The 17,437-nt window shown below is 42.1% G+C and overlaps 3 protein-coding genes across 4 annotated transcripts; 1 reads left to right on the plus strand and 2 right to left on the minus strand.

The window, feature by feature from the left end:
• The first annotated feature begins 424 nt into the window (after nucleotides 1–424).
• On the plus strand, nucleotides 425–3,421 carry LOC108601867 (NFX1-type zinc finger-containing protein 1). Its single transcript, XM_017989825.1, has 5 exons — nucleotides 425–555; nucleotides 611–1,623; nucleotides 1,683–1,850; nucleotides 1,906–2,916; nucleotides 2,974–3,421. The coding sequence occupies exons 1-5, from the start codon at nucleotides 432–434 to the stop codon at nucleotides 3,418–3,420; spliced, it is 2,763 nt and encodes a 920-aa protein (XP_017845314.1). The 5' UTR covers nucleotides 425–431; the 3' UTR covers nucleotide 3,421.
• A 1,314-nt stretch (nucleotides 3,422–4,735) lies between these two features.
• Nucleotides 4,736–17,222, minus strand: LOC108603665 (CCR4-NOT transcription complex subunit 6-like). 2 transcript variants are annotated; one of them, XM_017992658.1, is made up of 6 exons: nucleotides 17,207–17,222; nucleotides 16,719–16,847; nucleotides 16,290–16,652; nucleotides 6,332–6,400; nucleotides 5,960–6,272; nucleotides 4,736–5,899 (listed from the first exon to the last, which is right to left on the minus strand). In XM_017992658.1, the coding sequence occupies exons 1-6, from the start codon at nucleotides 17,211–17,213 to the stop codon at nucleotides 5,122–5,124; spliced, it is 1,659 nt and encodes a 552-aa protein (XP_017848147.1). In that variant the 5' UTR covers nucleotides 17,214–17,222; the 3' UTR covers nucleotides 4,736–5,121. The 2 variants fall into 2 exon arrangements, with proteins under 2 accessions (XP_017848147.1, XP_017848146.1); XM_017992657.2 differs by lacking the exons at nucleotides 16,290–16,652; nucleotides 16,719–16,847; nucleotides 17,207–17,222 and adding an exon at nucleotides 6,737–7,585.
• LOC108603664 (basic-leucine zipper transcription factor A) lies at nucleotides 13,216–15,690 on the minus strand. The gene has a single exon (XM_017992656.1). The coding sequence runs from the start codon at nucleotides 15,296–15,298 to the stop codon at nucleotides 13,478–13,480; it is 1,821 nt and encodes a 606-aa protein (XP_017848145.1). The 5' UTR covers nucleotides 15,299–15,690; the 3' UTR covers nucleotides 13,216–13,477.
• Nucleotides 17,223–17,437: the final 215 nt, after the last annotated feature.

Below are 17,437 nucleotides of genomic sequence, written 5' to 3' on the forward strand. Positions count from 1 at the left end.
TTTTTCTTCGCAGTTGTTTCACGATATTTCAAAAAGCTTTGCACCGAATATTTATATGTAAACGCTTTAATTTTCTCTGTCGTCGCTACAACTATGATTATTTATGCATTTAGATTAATGCTAAATTTAAGTTTCATCAAACAAACAAAAACACCACAGCTTAATAGAAAACATTAAATGAACAGGCGGATGACAGTTAGTTTAGCACCCTTACAATAATCACCCTTGGATAATACTCGCTAATTTATGTTGTTTACATCAAGTGCCAGTGCTGCCAGCCTTTATCGGCATAACAGGCTCCTGCTAAATTGGGTAGTTTCCAGTTGTCGACTGTTAAAAAGTGGAGTAACTTTGACGCGAAAAAAGCTAAGTTGACAACACTGTTAACAACAAGCTGCTTGCTATAACTTATAGGTAAAAAATATTTTGTGATGTCTGATAACGACGACGACGATTGGTTTAATAAGGATGAAGACGAGATTGTACAAAGCTTGCAGCAGCAAGTGAAACTAAAAGTGGACAAGCCAGATGAAGAGCGCATAGAATGTGGCTTAGGTGGGTAAACAACGTACAATTTTATTATTCCCTAAAGATTGTTTCTTATCAACAGGTGAATTCCTGAATGAAATGGAGCTTGATGGAAGCTATGCGGGCATAGCAGCTACTAAATCTAAGGCTCGCTTCTCTACAGGCGATCTTGTTAAGGCATTGGAAATGTCGCCACTTGAAATGTTTCTCTATTTCATGGCGGATCAGCGTGATATCTTTAAGAACCAAATAGCGGCCAATGATTCGTTTCTACGTTTGCAGAAATATGTGAAAATATTGACGACATTGTGCCAATTGCGATTGGGAGGCTATGATGAGCAATTTTTAGGTGATGGGTTTGCTAAGCAAACGCTGCTACTGGAGCTTATTAAGCGATATGCGCTCAAGTTCTTTGCGCCGTCTGCTAAAAAAGACGCGTTGGATGCAGACTTGGAGTTAATGCTGCGTGAAACCAAAATGTTACTTCTACGCTCGCATAAGTTGGGTGTGCTGACTGAAAGTGGTTACATGCTGGTGGAATATATGAAAAAACTGATTGGTCGTTGTCAGCAACAGCATGCGCTATGCCTTGAGTTCACAAATGAATTGGAGCAAGTGCAGCCAGGTGCAACAAATAAAATTAACGATATATATCCTACACTGGACGACTTGCTAGGAGTTGTGAATTCTAATGAACCTACGGCGGCGGCTGCTGCTGCTAAAGCTAACGATGTGACTAGCTACATAGACCAGCAACGCCAGCTACTATGTGAAGGCTTTGCTAGACCATTGCGGGAATTTGTGCAGAGTCTACGCTTAAATCCCAAGGACAAGCAACCATTGCTTTGGCGGCATACACAAATCGTGTTAAATCCAGCTTTTGCAGATGCAGAGCGTCACAGTTTAATTTTTATGGACATAAGACCGAAAGCTTCGGGCAGAACAGTCAAGACAAACCATTCTGAGGCGGAGAGTGCATTTTTGATGAGCGTTAAAACAGGCACGCTGCTGTGCTTCACCAGCAGTCTGGAGTTTGAGAATCTTATTTTAGCTACAGCAGGCTATACAGCAGCGGAAATGCTACAAAAAGGATATGTAGGTTACACTTACTGACCATATGTTATATGCATCTAAAACTTTTTATTTATTTATAGTTAAGCATAGAGATTGCTAGGCAGTACAACATCGGCAATATCTATGGCAAGCCTCTGCTTATGTTCGAAGCTCCAGAGTTCTTTGAGCCCTATTTGCGTGTGCACAAGAATCTCAGCAGCTGCAACGTTGAAAACTTTCCCATGGCACGTTACATCATCGAAGGTGTAGTAAGTACATAAGACAACAAGTTTTAAATTATTAACTATAGAAAATTGCTTTTAGCTTGATGTGGCACCACCCGCGTATATGAAATCGGTTGACAAATTGCTTTATAAAGGATCGCCATTTAGCATAGAGCAAGCGCCTAAGCAGGCAGCTTTGAATGAAGGACAAGGCGCCGCATTTAGCGCTGCACTGCGCAACGAATTTTGCCTGATACAAGGTCCGCCTGGTACGGGCAAGACGCATCTCTCCGTAGAGCTAGTGAATACTTTGCTGCAAAATGCGGAGACGCTAAAGACGGGACCGCTTGTACTGCTCGCCTATACGAATGACTCGCTGGACAAGTTTCTGCTGCAGATTTCACAGCACACCGATAGCATTGCACGCTTTGGCTGCCAGTCGCGAGAGTTGCGCAAATACGATGTGCGCAAGCTCAGCACGGCGCGTCCTATGCCAGCTACGCGGAAGCGTGTCTGGTGGTTGACCAAAGGCGAGTACAAGCAGCAATTTGAGCGCTTGCAAGCGCTGCATGCAAACTTTGATGGCAGCGAGGAGGCCTATCAGCAAATATTGGAGGCACAACAACAGCTGCAGCTGGCGGCAGAAAAGCTAAATACGCTACGCACCATCTTTCATTATTATGTGGCACGCGAGCAGCGTCTGCTGGCCATGACCACCACCTGTGCGGCACGTTACAATTTTCTGTTCCGTCTGCTACAAAGCAAGACATTGCTGTTCGAGGAGGCAGCCGAAATCGCCGAGGCGCATGTATTGGCTTGTCTGACGCCCTATGCCGAGCATGTGATATTTATAGGCGATCACAAGCAACTGAAGCCCTACACTGGCCACCACGTGCAGCAAGTGTCGCTATTTGAACGTCTTATTACAAACGGATTTCCTGTCACGGTGCTTAATCTGCAATATCGCATGCGCAGCTGCATTGCCGAACTGCTGGTGCCCACTTTCTATGCGGATCTCAAGTGCCATGAGTCTGTTGAGGCTTACCCCAATATACGCAAGCTAGACGTTAATTTATACTTTGTAGCACACAAGCAAGCAGAGCACTTAATGGTAAGTCCATTACTAAACCTATTTATAACAATTTAATTAACACTTATGTTTTTGTAGACCAATATGTCTATTGTCAACAAGCACGAAGCCGGAGAAGTGCTCAAACTGGCTGTTTGGCTAGTGCAGGTCGCAGGCTATGCTTGCAGCGATATTGTTGTGCTCTCACCATACAACGCACAAGTTGAGCATATTAAACAAAAGTTTAAGCAGCAGCCGACGATAGCAGACATTCTGGTCGCCAGCGTGGACAGCTACCAAGGATTGCAGGCCAACATTGTGCTCTTGTCGCTGGTGCGCAGCAATCCCAATGGGCATATCGGCTTTCTACGTCAACCCAATCGCGTTTGTGTGGCTTTGTCGCGTGCTCGCTGGGCGCTTTATATGATTGGCAACATGGACACGCTGCTGCAGGGCAACCACAAGCTTTGGTCTGTCATTCATGATAAGTTGCTGGCGACTAAAGCAATTGGCAACATATTGCCGATATGCAGAAAACCCAATTAAAAGCGTTTTTGTTTTTACATTACTTGCAATTATTTAATTTTTGTTTTTTATAATACTTGCAATTATTTAATTTATGTTTAATTTGCAAAGCTTTTGGTTGAGATTTGCTTAACGCAAGTTAAAGTAGTTTACGATTGATTTAGATTTGATTTGATTTGTTTTTGCTTTTGATGGGGAAAATTGTACACTATTTGTTGCTGCTGTCAAACCTTCAATTTAAATGTTATTAATATTTATGTATATATATGTATGTCTATGGGTATTTAAAAAATGTACGTATTGCTGATATTATATGTGAAATTTGGTTTCATGTCCGATGATTGATGATATAACATGCATTGACAACATTTAGAAATTTGATACGCTGCCCGCTCATATACATACATACACATATATGAATATATATAAATATTTATGCTTAATTTTGTGTTCTGCCAAATCTTTATATTGTATTTACTCTTAAATTAACTGCGGTTTTGTTTTTGAAAATTGCAGACGGCTTATGTTATTAAACATACTCGTACTTGTACGCATGTATGTGTTTATTTCTACATATGTATTTAGGTTTATGTATTTATAAATTTACATATTGTTTAGAGTGCTTAGCTCAATATCTCTTCAACAAGTTGTTTTCTGAATGTGTCCCCAGTTATTGTGTTAGCAAAGGCAAGTTCCAAAAATGATCATAAGATTGTATTTTTGTTTATGTTATGTTTTCTTTTGTGAAATAGATTTCTTTTGCTTAATTTTTACAAAATATTTTCGCATTTTATACTTAAAAGTAGCTTACTTTGTGTGTCTGTAGTATTTTGTTGAATGTTTTTTTTTTTGTTTTTATATATTTTGAGTCAGCTTATGAGTTACGCTAAATGGTTATTAATGTGTGTTGCGGCTGTGTGTTTTGGTTTTACAAGAACATAAGTTTAACAATTGCTATGTATTATTTATATAGTTTATTCGATGCTAAAATTGAAAGTAAAAATGATAAAATAAAGCGAGAAACGCGGCGTGAAGGAGCAGCAAAGCTAATTTTGTAGAAGCGCAAACTCGCCACTGTACGCAAATTGATTCTCGTTCGACTCAAGCTCAAGCACTTGCGATCCAGCGCACAAATATCAAGCGGATTGCTCTACAACTTCGTCATCTTATAACTCATATATGTATATATATATATATAGTAATGCATACGTTATGTTATGGGGGGTTTGAAGAAATCAAGCTAGAATCAAAACTAAACTACTAACTCAAGTATTGGGGAGCGTGGCTAGCTCGATGTCGTTGGTACACAATTGTTTTTTGTTTTTCTTTTCTTTTCTTTTTTGTTTGCAATGGGCAGCGAGGTCTTCTCTACGGTTCCGGTGGCTGATTGTTATCTTTGATTACTCTGTGCATTACGCAATGGGACGAACAAGACTGGCCGGAGGTTGACGGCATTGTGGACAGCATTGCTGTTTCTGCTGTTGCTTCTTCTGCGGGTGTTGGTATCATTGGTTTGATGCGTCTAAAGCCATATCTTCTGCTACCTCTGGCACTGCCTCCTGCTGCGCCTGGAATTGTCCTAGCGTTCGTTGTGGTTGTTGTCATTGTTGCTGTCATTGTTGTTGTTGTTATTGTTGTTGTTATCGCTGTTGGTATCGCTATTGGTATCGCCGTCGTCACCTTAGATGTTGCTGGTCTACGGCTGCGGCTTCGCGCCTATTGCTACCGACGATTAATCAGTCCATTGGGGGGAGTCTGTTGACTAGCCGTATGCATCAACTCCAGCTCCACCAACAGCGGAAAGTGATCCGAGGGTATATGCGGATGCGGACAGCCCACAACTTTGTTCTCGCGCAGCCAATCCGTCGACACGGGCCCCAGCAGACCCAACGGCACCATGCCCGTCTTTGTGTAGAATATATAGTCAATGATGCCCTTAAAGTCGAACGTATAATTGGTGTGCGGCATTATGTCCTCGCTATAGGCAGACGCCAGCTTAAAAGAATGCGTAAACTCGTTGGTATCGTTCGACAGCAGCCGCTGCAGGCACAGCTTATAGCCCATATCCTTGAAATCCAAATGGTCCATTGCCACACGGCCCTTGCCCAGAAACTCGACCACACCCGAATCGGGCAGCGAGTTGAAATCGCCACAAAGCAGCAGCTGCACACTGTTCGAATCGTTCTTGTGTCCCGGACGAAAACTGTGACTGGCCTCGTCAATAATTGTCTTCAGCTCATTGCTAAGCATCATCGTTTGTATGAGCTTCACATCACAGAACTCCGGGTCCCAATGTATGTGCGCAGTGCAGACGAGCAGCGGCTGCGAGATCTGTGTCACCTCGGACATGGGCTCCCAGGCGGTCTCCTTCACCTTCAGCAAAGCGGCCAGACCGATGTTATCCTTGGGCATCACACGATTCAGCATGTTGTCCGAGCCTTCGGCATTTGCCATTGCCAGCTGATTGAACTCGATCAGATGCTCCTTGATCAGCGTGAATCTAAAGAGCAGCGAGACATGAGAGTAACAATGAGCATTTAATATAATGAATTGCACTTACTTGGAGGTGCGGAAGAATATTGCACAGCCATCTACATATTTGCGCTCCAGCTCGGACATGGTCTTAGCACGGGACTTGGGTGAAAAGATGCCCTCGTAGCCATCGTTCTTAAGCTCGGGCAGAAAGAAGTGATAGAACTGTTCCGTTTCAATTTCCTGCAAGCTAATTATATCCGCTGCATAGTGTCGTATCTCATCTATGATCGACTTCTTTCTATACTCCCAGCAAAGCGCCCACGACGGACAATAGCCGTACATTTGTCTGGTTGCGTACTTATCGCAGAGCACATTATAGCACATGACCGTGAAAATGCCTGGGAAGCGAATGAAAATGATTAATCAAAGAGTTTCGAGTTAAACTGCATGCACTTACAGGCTGGTCGCGATTTGTTGGGCTTGGCAAGTGGCAACCATGGCCGCTGCGGTGGTGGATTGACGGTAACTGCAAATAGCAAAAAAAATAAACATTAAGACTACAGCAATAATATAGCAAACAAAGTAAAGCAAACGATTATGAAATTAGCTGCACACACACACACACACACACACACACCACTGACACAGTGGTCGGCTGTGCTCTCGCATTGTAATTATTGCTGTTGAGCCCAGCGGTGAAAGTGACATGCAAAAGCAATTCGTATTACTTCCGCCTTGGCCTGGGTGCCAAGCCAGTCAGCCAGCCAGCTGAGCAGCTGATGCGAATTTGCTGGATGCGACTTTGTTGTCTTTTGTTTTGATTTGCAGCTTTCTGCATGGTGAACTCAAGCGCAAGCTCTACCTGGGTTTCTCCAACTGTTGACGACCTGTGACTGTGCATGCAATTGTTGATGCTGCTGGCGCTGCTGCTGCTGCTGCTGATGTGGGTGGTGTTGATGTTGATGGTGTTGGTGGTGGTGCGGGTGTGGTTGAGCAACGACTAAGCGTGTCGCTAGCCCGCCACCGCCACCAGCAATCCTGTTGTTAGCCGTTGTTGTTGTTATTGTTGCCAGCTCTTCTTCTTCTTCTTGAATGCTTGCCACTTGCCTTACCACATTTTCGAGTAGGATGCTATTGCCGCCACTGAACACTCTCGCTGCTGATTCTATTTGTATGCGTCTGTATATATGTGTGTGTATGTGTTGTTTTGTTGTCTGTGTTTATGCGTTGTTTTCCCTTGTGTACTCAGTTTTAGTTTTTTTTTTGTTTTATTTTGTTTGCTGCCGACTTGCTGCTGCTGTTGTTGTTGTTTTTCGAAGCCAACAGTTGATTGTTTTTGTTACTTTTGTATTTCGTTTTTCTCTTAATTTTGTGCAAACGTCGCTTCGTACATACAACGCTGGAAAACTTTCACTTTTTTTTGTTTTTCGTTTCGTGTTTTTGTTATCTTCTTTTTTTTGGATTGTTGTTGTTTTTTCTTTGCTTAATAAATTTTGTGATTTTTCATAATTTTGTTGTTGCTGTTGTGTTAGGTTGGGTGACTAAGATTTGCTTTTAAGCTTTAGCCCTATGGCTTTTGCTTTTGTTGTTGTCGCCGTTGCCTTTTAATGACTTCATTAACTAAAAGTTTTATTGCACTTTAATTGTGCAATTTGCCTCAAGTGTATGTATACATTTAAAAAAACAAAAAGGAAAAACAAAATATGTGTGAGTTGCAACGAATTATTTAACAACGAAACTAAAATGAAATGTTTTTTTGTGTGTTTTGTGTAAATGGCAAAAAACTCAACGAACAAAATGACAGAAAAATCAAAAGACTTAGGCAACAAACTCAATGCCAACTAAGTGTTTGACATTTAAAGCAATGACAAGTGGGGGCCTTACAATATGCGTAATTATTTTCTAAAGTGGCCAAAAAGCAACAGTCACAGTCACAAAATGTGCAAACAAATTAGTAGGCACAGCCAAGCGTGGAAGCCTCCTAACTGGCCCAACTATTGTTGAAGCAGCAGCTGGCAACAAGTGTAAATTTGAAACATATACAAAAGCTAAGAAAAACCAATTTTTAGAAATTTTAGTAATAATTATTAATAACTTATGTATATTGTTTTTTGGCCACAGCCCCTTTCTACAGAAATGAATTTTCATGGTCGCTGCCTGTGGCTGCAGTTCACACATAAAAGAAAATAAATAAACAAAGGCAAAGCGCAAGAGCGAGAGCAGCAAAAGTTCGAAAGGCGAAAAAAAAACCAAGTGAGCGTATCGAAAAAGAAAGTGAAATTCAAATTGAAATTTGGTGCGATTAACAAGCAACAACAACAACAGCTCGCCACCAACTACTTTACAATATTTGCAGCTCGAGCTTAGACAGACGACATTTCGTATGCGAAACATGTGTTGTTGTTGTTGTTGCTGTTGAGAGAGCAGGCTAACTTGCTCTGCATAGAAAACAAAAGTCAACATGCCACTTGCCACACTTTGTGCTGCAATTAGATAACCCGTTTCATTTGCACCAGTTTTTTCTTGTTGCTGTTGCTTTTGTTGCTGCTGCTGCTGCTGCTGCAACAAATGACTGCCAATGTTCAATGGCGTTGCTTGCCGGTCGTTGTCTTTGTTGTTGTTGCTGTTGCTGATGTCGATGCTACAACTAAAAACAATCTTGCATTGAAAATCATAATAATGAAACTGAATTTTAGTTGCACTCCACTATAGAAACCAGTTCAACGGCATTTTTTATGCACATATATACATATATATATATATATCGATAAAGTAGTGTATGGTGCTTGTGGCGTATAAAATATAATCAACTGCATCGAGGCTGACGCGTCGAGTGTTAAATGGCCATAGCTGCCACTTCAGCAACAGAGCAGAGCAGCGAGGGCAGCATTTAGACTTTAGAAAACTGAAATTAAATTCAATTAACAATTGCTTTAGCTACTTAAATATTGAGGCTACGTTCGTTTTCTAACTGGCACGAACGCATCTCGAACGAGCGTGAGCGCCATAGTCAAAGTTTATTTAAAATCTAAATAAATTGTAAATTGTGCTGCGTCACATGAAAAATCAATTGAAATGTGCACATGATTATGCACACACGAACTTGCCACAAGACGTTGCTGCTGCAACAACACACACAAGTGGCAGCTTGAGAGTTTTGGGATGACTGCGGCAACGAACGTTGCCAACCGGACGACGCATTCGCGTGGGTCTCAATATATTTTTTTGCTTTTTCAATTCAGCAGCAGCAGCAGCAGCGCCGCTTGCCTCAAGCTGCAGTCTGCAGTTCGACTGTCTACCCTTGCACCCGCCCACTCTCTGCTGCTGCTGCTGCTGTTGTTGCAACTGCGTCAGTGGCTGCTTGGGATGGGATTCACGCGATGCTGACACGCGGTTTGGTTACGTTTATTTTCTGTTTTTCATTCGCTGATCCACTTTTTAACTCTTTCGCGCGTACTTTCTCCCCCAGTTGGAAAGCCAGCACCAAAAACCCAACGCAATTCAAAGCTGCGCCTGCGCCTGAGCATAAAATCTGGACTGTGCCCCTTTGTGAGCTGCTGCCACGATTAGTAATTAAATTAAATTGTATATACAACTTAAGCAGGCGCTCGACTGTTATTTAATGACGTTAGGCGTTAACTTTCTAAACATTTGCACTTCCTTTTTACGCAACACCAACCTTGATAAGAGCCCAAAACTGAAGCCAACAACAAAAGCAGCAAAGCAAAATGAAAATGAAAACGCAGCGCGGCGCGCTACTTCCGCACTAAACATATAAACAAATCATAATAATAATAATTATAACAAAAGCGCTATAAATATATGAACGTATGTGGGCCAATTATGCGAAACGGAAATGCGCCGAAATATGAAAAAAAGCAGCAGCTAAAAGAAATTCCGGCAATGAATCAGCAACAATTGAACAATGTCATTTCGTAATAATAAAAAAAGCTGCGCTTGAAGAACGGAAACGTTACCAATTTAATGGGCACAGTTAACAGCTGTACAATTGTTATTAACATTTGGCACTGCTGTTATTATTAATACCGGTTTGTACAATTGATGACGCTGCGTAGCGGCTTCAAATGCATTACAAGGCATAAATTGTCATCAAAATTAAATTAAATAAAAGCACTAAAAAGCCAACTTAAGCCAATTAAACGATTAGGTAACAGTTACAGCAAAACAATAACAACTAAACAGTTAACAAGCCAGACTATAAACCTACATAAAGTGACAGATACAAAAAACATTTGTAGACAGTGCGCGCGGCAAACGAAAAACTGAAAAAGAAATAATTCATGTTGTGCTCATTTCGTGAGCAACAGCAGCAGCAGCAACAATTGCAAATGAAGCGCAAAGATGTTTGTGGCTTAAACTCAGTGAGTGGCTGAAGAACTTCATTGACTTGGCTTTATAAAATTAATAGGGCTAAAAGTTGCAATAGACTAGCAAGCATTGAAGGGTTAATAACAGCACTGACTTAAGAAATTCAACAATTAGATATGCAAAACAAATTTCTTTTTATTACAGCCCCATTAGTATTTTTTGATATATTATACTTTTTATTCTTTTATTTTCTATGCTACACTAATTTCCAATTTGAACCCTTTACACAATTATGTGCTCCATATAGAAACGACCTATATAGCTATGACAATAATAAAAGCAGTTCATATGATCTAAGCGACAAATAAATAGCAAGCAAGAGTTACTAACCGACAAACTATTCGTGAACTGCTCAAGCGTTTACTATGAGCAGTGAGTGCTTTATGGGCAGCGCGCCGACGATGGTGCAAGCTACTTCACTACTCTGTGAATAGGCCACAAGACACTGAAAGGTAAGAAGATGGAGCAACAGTACACGAACTGGCGCGTCGAGCAGACGACATTAAAAACGTAGAGTGAGCTAGAGGGGTAGGGTGCGGGTAAATGTAATAATGACATTTGTGGCCGTTAGATTCTTAACTGTTTGACATTTTGCGTAACCTTTTTCATAGACATTTGGCCTTTTGGTGAGCTAAAATAGAAAATGGAGCAAGCGCAATTTGAGCAACTTTCAATTTCAGCAACAATTTATGAGTTCGATTAATCTTAATCGCGTTTAACGCTAGAATTTCTAATAGAATATTAAGCCTGTAGAAACTTCAAGCTAAGCCAACAACAGAACATGACGCTAACTTGGCCATAAGCGACAACAACGCACTTATTGACAAAGTCAAAGACATTAGCAGCGACTGCGACTGCGTTGGCTGCTCCGGCTCCGGCTGGTCGCTTGGTAATGGCGTAAACAGTGTTGCAAATGACCCAATTATCCACTGACCCACTCAACACTAAATGCACGAGTGAAAGAGATGGCAGCTCGTTGGGTTTAGCATGTGTGAAAAAAAACAAGAGACAAGTTAGCATATTAAGCGGGCTCGAGCGTTGGTCAGAAGTCAACGCTGGGCGCTGAGAACTGCGTTTGGAGCTATGCTGGATGACAAGACCCTAAAATCCAAGACATTAATTAGCCAAATGACGGGCAATTTGTGCCACAAGCAAAAATTAAAGAGCTTCAAGCTTAGGAAATTAATTTGCCAGTTACGGTTATTACGGCGGTTTTAACTTTAGTTTCGACTGCGGAAAACTCTCAGTTCCAGTGTGGCTGTCGCTGGGTGAAAGGTAGCGGCACATCATCCAATAACCAAAAAGCAAATGTTGCGCTCAAGCTAATGCTTTGGAAAGTTCATACTCAAGTGCTCAGTGCCAAGATCACGCGTCCGTCCACACTGAGAATAAGTCGCAGTCTACTCTACTCTACTCTAAGTATGAGTGTGTTTATTTATTTGTTAGCTCGTTCGGTTCGTTTGTTTATTTATATTTTGAACAACAGAGAGACACAACTCGAACGTGCTCCATTAGAAATCTTAGAGCCCGGCGATGTTAAACAAAGTCTTTATTTTGTTTTTCTTATGCTTCAATTTATTTTATTTTATTCCATTTGATTTTTCGAGGCTATCAAAACAGCAATTAGTTGTTTTTTGTTCGTGCGTTGTGTATTAGTGAGATAGAGACCATTGTGTTGTACCAGCAATTCTTTTGCCTTTGTTTATTATTTATAATTGAGCTCTCATTCACGCTTAATCAGAATAAATAATAATATTTCAAGCATTGTCTGCATACTCTACTAAATACTAAAGATTTATAAACTAAATGAAATGAAGTTAATTACAAATTGTTGTTGCCATCGTCGTGTTTGTTTGTTATTTGTGCAAAAACGTTGCTGCTTAACAAGAAATACATATAGATAGATAGTTATAGATACAAATATGAGCATAATTGTTTGCTGCTTACAATTAAAATTACAATTAGAGCTAGTGAAAATCTTAATTAAATAAATTAGTTTGCGAGCAATAATTTCAATGTGGGTAATGGTAACAAACAAAACCCGCCGGCGCCATAACTTGGCCGGAACTCGACGTGATCGTGGAAAACTGTGCGACATTTTTCCAACAGCCAAGAGCAGCAGCAACAGCAACAGCCACAGCAACAACAACAACTTGAGACAGCGTCGATGCAATTTTTAGTGCTTGCGTCTCTCGTGAGTTTCTTTTAATTAAAAAAAAGGCGAAAACTTTTACTCGCAACGCCAACAACTGCTAAATAAGCAGGTAACTAGGGCTTTGTTGTTGTTGTTGCGCTGTTGCTGTTGTCTTAGATTTTATGCTCAGTGATCAGATCAGCTTGGCATAATTTACTTACAAATTAGAAACGCCGCTCAATTGATAAGCTCGCATATCAGTCGAGTTTGAAATAAATATTTTAAACTGTATCCAATGCTAAATAGCTTAACAACTAGTTGATTTCACTGCGTAGCGCTCTACTAACTAAACAATAACTAATAGTTGCACCCAAACCATAAAACCCGTAAAAAATAACAACAAAAAAACAGCAAACCAAGAAATAAATCGCATGAGGCCAAAAATGTAGAACCCAAACTAATATTTAAAATATACCAGCGCCTATAAATTGCTATAAAATTTATAACTTGAAATTATTTTTGTCAAGTTAAGTTCGTTTGCCTACAAAACGTTTATGCACAAATAACAAAATGTAATAATAAAATAAAAATTAAAAGTTAGTTAGGCGTCGCGCGTAGTTGAAATTGTAACTTAAGCTATGCTGTCTCTTTCGCATTGTTTTTAACGCGATTTCTATTGCCAACAACAGCAAATCTGCATAAGTGTTAAAGTCTTTTGCTTTTTGCTGTTGGGAGTCGTGGTAAAAACAAAAAGACAGTCGCTGCTGCTGCTGCTGCCACCGACGCCTCAGTGAAAGTGAAAGTTGTTATAATGTACATATACATATGTGTGTGTTTGTGTGTGTGTGTGAGGGCAATACACACACATATCGAGCAATCTACAATTTCTCTGCGCTTAGGCTACGTTTTTCGAATTTAAAGTTTTCGTGATTATGTAACCCAGACAGACGCCCACACGTCGTTCGTCCCACATTCATTTTGTTGATGTCTTTTCTTTTTGAATTTTGTTTAGCAATTAGCTGTGAACCTTTTTTTTTGTGGTGTGGTGTTGTTGTTGTTTTTGGGTTGATTAGTTGCTCGTCACGAGATGGTGGAAAATGCTGGCTTCAATTTTCCAACCGAGCCCAGTAATAGACTCGTGGGCGTGGCACTGTTGTCAACGCCTTTGGCAGCTGTCACTTGGTTGTCGTTGTTGTTACTGCTGCGCCACACCAAGTCGAAGCAATTGTTATAAAATTGCTGCTGCTTGTTGTTGCTGCTGCTGCTGCTGCCTATGTTGTTGTTGTTGTAATCCAATGCCGTGGGCGTCACTAAATTTGTATCCATCAAATTCAAATGCTCAAAGCTAAAGACAAGCGACTCGCTGTTGTAGCTGCCAGCACTATCCAAGCCGCTATCACTCGAAGCGGATGCCGAGCAACTGTCGCCATTGCAGTCTCCATAAATGTTGGCGGCAGCAGCAGCAGCAGGAGGATGAGGAGGAGCTGCTGCTGCTGCTGCTGCTGTTGCTGGTTCGTTGACGGCGCATGTTTCGATGAGCTTGCGCGAGATCTCGTTGATGCTTTCATTCAGCAGCGTCTCGGCGTTGGCGTTGCTGCCATTTGCAGTTGCTGTTGTCTGGCCAAAGCAGCTGGCAAACAAATCGTTGGCAATATTCATGCCGCTCAAGATATCCCCATAGCCTGAATCATTCGAGTCGCTTAGGCAAGCCGTTGCTGATGTTGCAGCTGCAATTGTTGTTGTTGCTGTTGCGCTGCTGCGTTGTGAGCCAATGACGCCTACAATATCGGCGCGACTGCTGTCGCCTGTGATGGGCGCAAAATGTTCCGTTTCATCAAAAACATGCAGCACGCTCTGCGAGCAAATGGAGCTGGCGCAAGAGTTGTCCGCAGAGTTAGTAGAGGTGGTGCTGCTGGAACTGGAGCCCTGTCCACTGGATGAGGCATTCGAGTGCGAGCGACGCAGCGTGAAATCCCAGGGCGACAACAAAGGATCGCAGTCACGGCAAAAGCAAACGCCATGGCTGTGATCATGTTGCAATGGCAACAGTTGGTGCTGCTGCTGTTGTTGTTGTTGCTGCTGTTGCAATTTGGGCTGCAGTTCAGCGTCCATTTTGAGTAGCACACCATTGGCAGGCTTGCGATCCTTCTTGCGTCGCTTGCGTGGCTTTATGATGCGTGGCAAGCAACTTTCTGTTGCTGCTGCAGTTGTTGTCTCCTCTTTCAACGATTGTTGTTGTTGCTGCTGCTGTTCAGGCGGACAAAGCGCTGCTGGCGCTGAGTTTTGATAACGCAGCACACGTGATTTATCCGTTAGCTGCATTAGATTATGTCGCACTGGCTGATAAGCTGGCCAAGCGTGCAAAGGTAAATGTTGCTGCTGCGGCTGCTGCTGTTGCTTTTGCGCCTGCAGCAGCGGCAATCCTTGCGCATGCACTGCCAGTCGGCTTATAGAAGGAGCAACTGCAGCAGCAGCTGCAGCTGCTGGCGGCCAAGGTTTGGCAGCTTTACGCAGCAGTCGCTGACGCTGTGCAGGTGTCAAATGGCTGCAGGCATTGGAGATGAGCGGTATGCCAGCGCACTGGTTAACTAGCAACTGTTGCTGCTGCTGCTGGTGATGATGATGTTGCTGCTGCTGCTGTTGTTGTTGCTGGTGTTGCATGGCAGCTGCTGCTGTTGCATGATATAAGTTAGCACGCAGATTGTAGCAGGCTGCTGCTGGTTGCTGGGCTGTGCTCCAAAGCGCATGTTGCTGCTGCTGCTGCTGTTGTTGTTGTTGCAGTTGTTGTTGTTGCTGCTGCTGTGTTGGTGGCACATTCAATGCATATCTAGCATAATGACAGCCATTGGCAGCGGCAGCGGCGTTGTCGGGCGCTCGATAAACCGCCACATGCGATCTCATAATCCCAATAATCCAGTCGCTGGCGTCTGCTGCTGCTGTGTCCAAACTTTGTTACAGTTTGCATACGCGTTGCGCACATCACTTGGCCGCGTTTGCAATTTCAACACTCAATGCATGCATTTGGCCATATTTCAACAAATACCAAACAACAACAACAATATAGTAACTACACGATTTCGTACGAAATGAAAAGCGTCTAAAGAAACTGGCACAACTCTCCTCTAACAGCAACAACACAATTGCAATTGCTTTGGCTTTGCTTTTTGCTTTGCTCTGCTCTGTCGAAGTTACGAAACACTTGGCGCAGTCGCGGCGCTCTACGAAACAACGAAGCGAGAGAGATGGGAAAAACTTGTTTACGAGCTGCAGCGTTGGAAACGTCTGCACGCGAGCCAAGCTTCTGGCAGACTGATGGGCAGTTAACAAAATTCAATTTCATTCGCGCAGCGCTGCTCAGCTCAGCTCAGTTGTGAGCTTTACCGGCCGCCTAACAGTAAACGCCGTTATGCCGATCGCTGTCGCGCGCGCGCTCTTACTTAGTTGCTCTCTTAATTTTGAAGCGCTATAAGCTGAGCTCTCTCTTTCATTGCAGTCGGGCCAACGTCCAGCGGCTTTGCATGTCGAGGTCGTGCAGTGTTGATTTTTTTGTTGTTGTTGTTATTGCCATAATTATGCTGCATATAATTTAAGCACTTGCATTCAATTAAATTATAATTGATGTTGGCATTAATATTTTTGGGTTGATAAAACGCAACACCAAGAGTTTTGAACTTTAATTGGACAATAATTGAAGCGCGTTTGTAAATAAACCGGTTACGGTCCTGTCTGTTGAGCACAGGTTCAGTTCAGTTGCGAATAAAACACATTTATGGCCGAGAGAACTTTCTCTTTCCTAAGCTTTCCTTTTTCGCACTCACACACTCTCGTCTTACGTCTCACACACACACATAAACAGGAGCTTACAGACTACTAGTACATGACTACTACTCACATGACAAGTTGTCCAGCATGTAGGTGAGCAGTTTTGGCGTGCCATTCGGCTCGTTAAAGATGTTCATGAACTCCTTTTGTAGCGGATTGCCCATCAGTCCCAGTATCACCAGATGGAAGAGCTTGCCAATTTCATATGGCAGCACGCGCAGAAAGTTATTATTTAGCAGCAGCTCTCTCAGCTGTATGAGTTCACCGATTTCAGCGGGCAGACTACGCAGCTTATTGCTGGACAAGTCTAAGGTGCGTAGATTAGTCAATAGGCCCACATCAGCCGGCAGACGCAACAGCTGATTATCGTTAAGATAAAGCGCGGTCAAGTGCTCAAATTCCCACAAAGAGGGACTGATGTTACGCACACAACCTGCCAAAGCATAAACAAACTCATTAATAAATATAACAAACGTTTTTCAGCTGACAAACTGCTTACCAGTGATCTCGAGACCGCTCCAATTGGTCTTTTTGCCAGCGGCTATGTCCTCGGCAGACAGAAATATCTGCTGCCTTCTGTTTGCGCTGTCATATTTGTCTTTGTTACGAGACATTTTATAGTAGTTGCCTGTGGAATGGTTTAAATAATTTAAATTAGTGAATTACAGTGTGTAGACTGTGTAATAATCGTAAGGATGGGAATGTGGCTTATATTCTTGTTGTTGTTGTTGTTTACATTTAGCAAGTTAGGGCTCATGGTTAGGAGACAAAACCAAGCTCTTGGGCTTTTCCGCACGCAGAGTATAAGAGTGTAGTGTGTTTGACTCCCTCTCTGTGTGCCGCAGAGCCCTTTGGCAACAAAAACAACATGCTTACATACACACATACATACAAGTGTTTGTGTGCATGCATGCATGTTTGTGCTTGTGTGTATAGGAAGGTGGGGAATAAGGGCAAGCATGCTTAATAGTTGAAACAAATCATAACCTTTCATAATAACCGCCTGATGATTTTAAGCGTCTCTGCAAAATATTAACAAAGTGATTGGATTATTAATTGGTATTAGCTTTTATATAATTTGGAAAAGAGCACACATTTGCATAATTTATAAACATATGTTAAAGGATTTATGCAAAGCGCGCGCATTTTGCATGCAATTTTTATATGTATACATATGTGTGAGTGTATGTGTTTGCTGTGTGTGTACACCTAATGGAG

Source organism: Drosophila busckii, chromosome 3R (genome assembly GCF_011750605.1).
Source record: "Drosophila busckii strain San Diego stock center, stock number 13000-0081.31 chromosome 3R, ASM1175060v1, whole genome shotgun sequence".
Taxonomy (NCBI): domain Eukaryota; kingdom Metazoa; phylum Arthropoda; class Insecta; order Diptera; family Drosophilidae; genus Drosophila; species Drosophila busckii.

Bases quoted from the DNA above. Each gene is read 5' to 3' on its own strand.
- LOC108601867 (XM_017989825.1), top strand. From the start codon at position 432: ATGTCTGATAACGACGACGACGATTGGTTTAATAAGGATGAAGACGAG. The intron at 1,851-1,905 runs GTAAGTACATAA...AATTGCTTTTAG, and splicing joins GTTACATCATCGAAGGTGTA to CTTGATGTGGCACCACCCGC. The intron at 2,917-2,973 runs GTAAGTCCATTA...ATGTTTTTGTAG, and splicing joins AGCAAGCAGAGCACTTAATG to ACCAATATGTCTATTGTCAA.
- LOC108603665 (XM_017992658.1), bottom strand. The intron at 6,401-16,289 runs GTGAGTAGTAGT...TGCTATTTGCAG, and splicing joins CATGCTGGACAACTTGTCAT to TTACCGTCAATCCACCACCG. The intron at 5,900-5,959 runs GTAAGTGCAATT...GCTGCTCTTTAG, and splicing joins ATATTCTTCCGCACCTCCAA to ATTCACGCTGATCAAGGAGC.
- LOC108603664 (XM_017992656.1), bottom strand. From the start codon at position 15,298: ATGAGATCGCATGTGGCGGTTTATCGAGCGCCCGACAACGCCGCTGCC.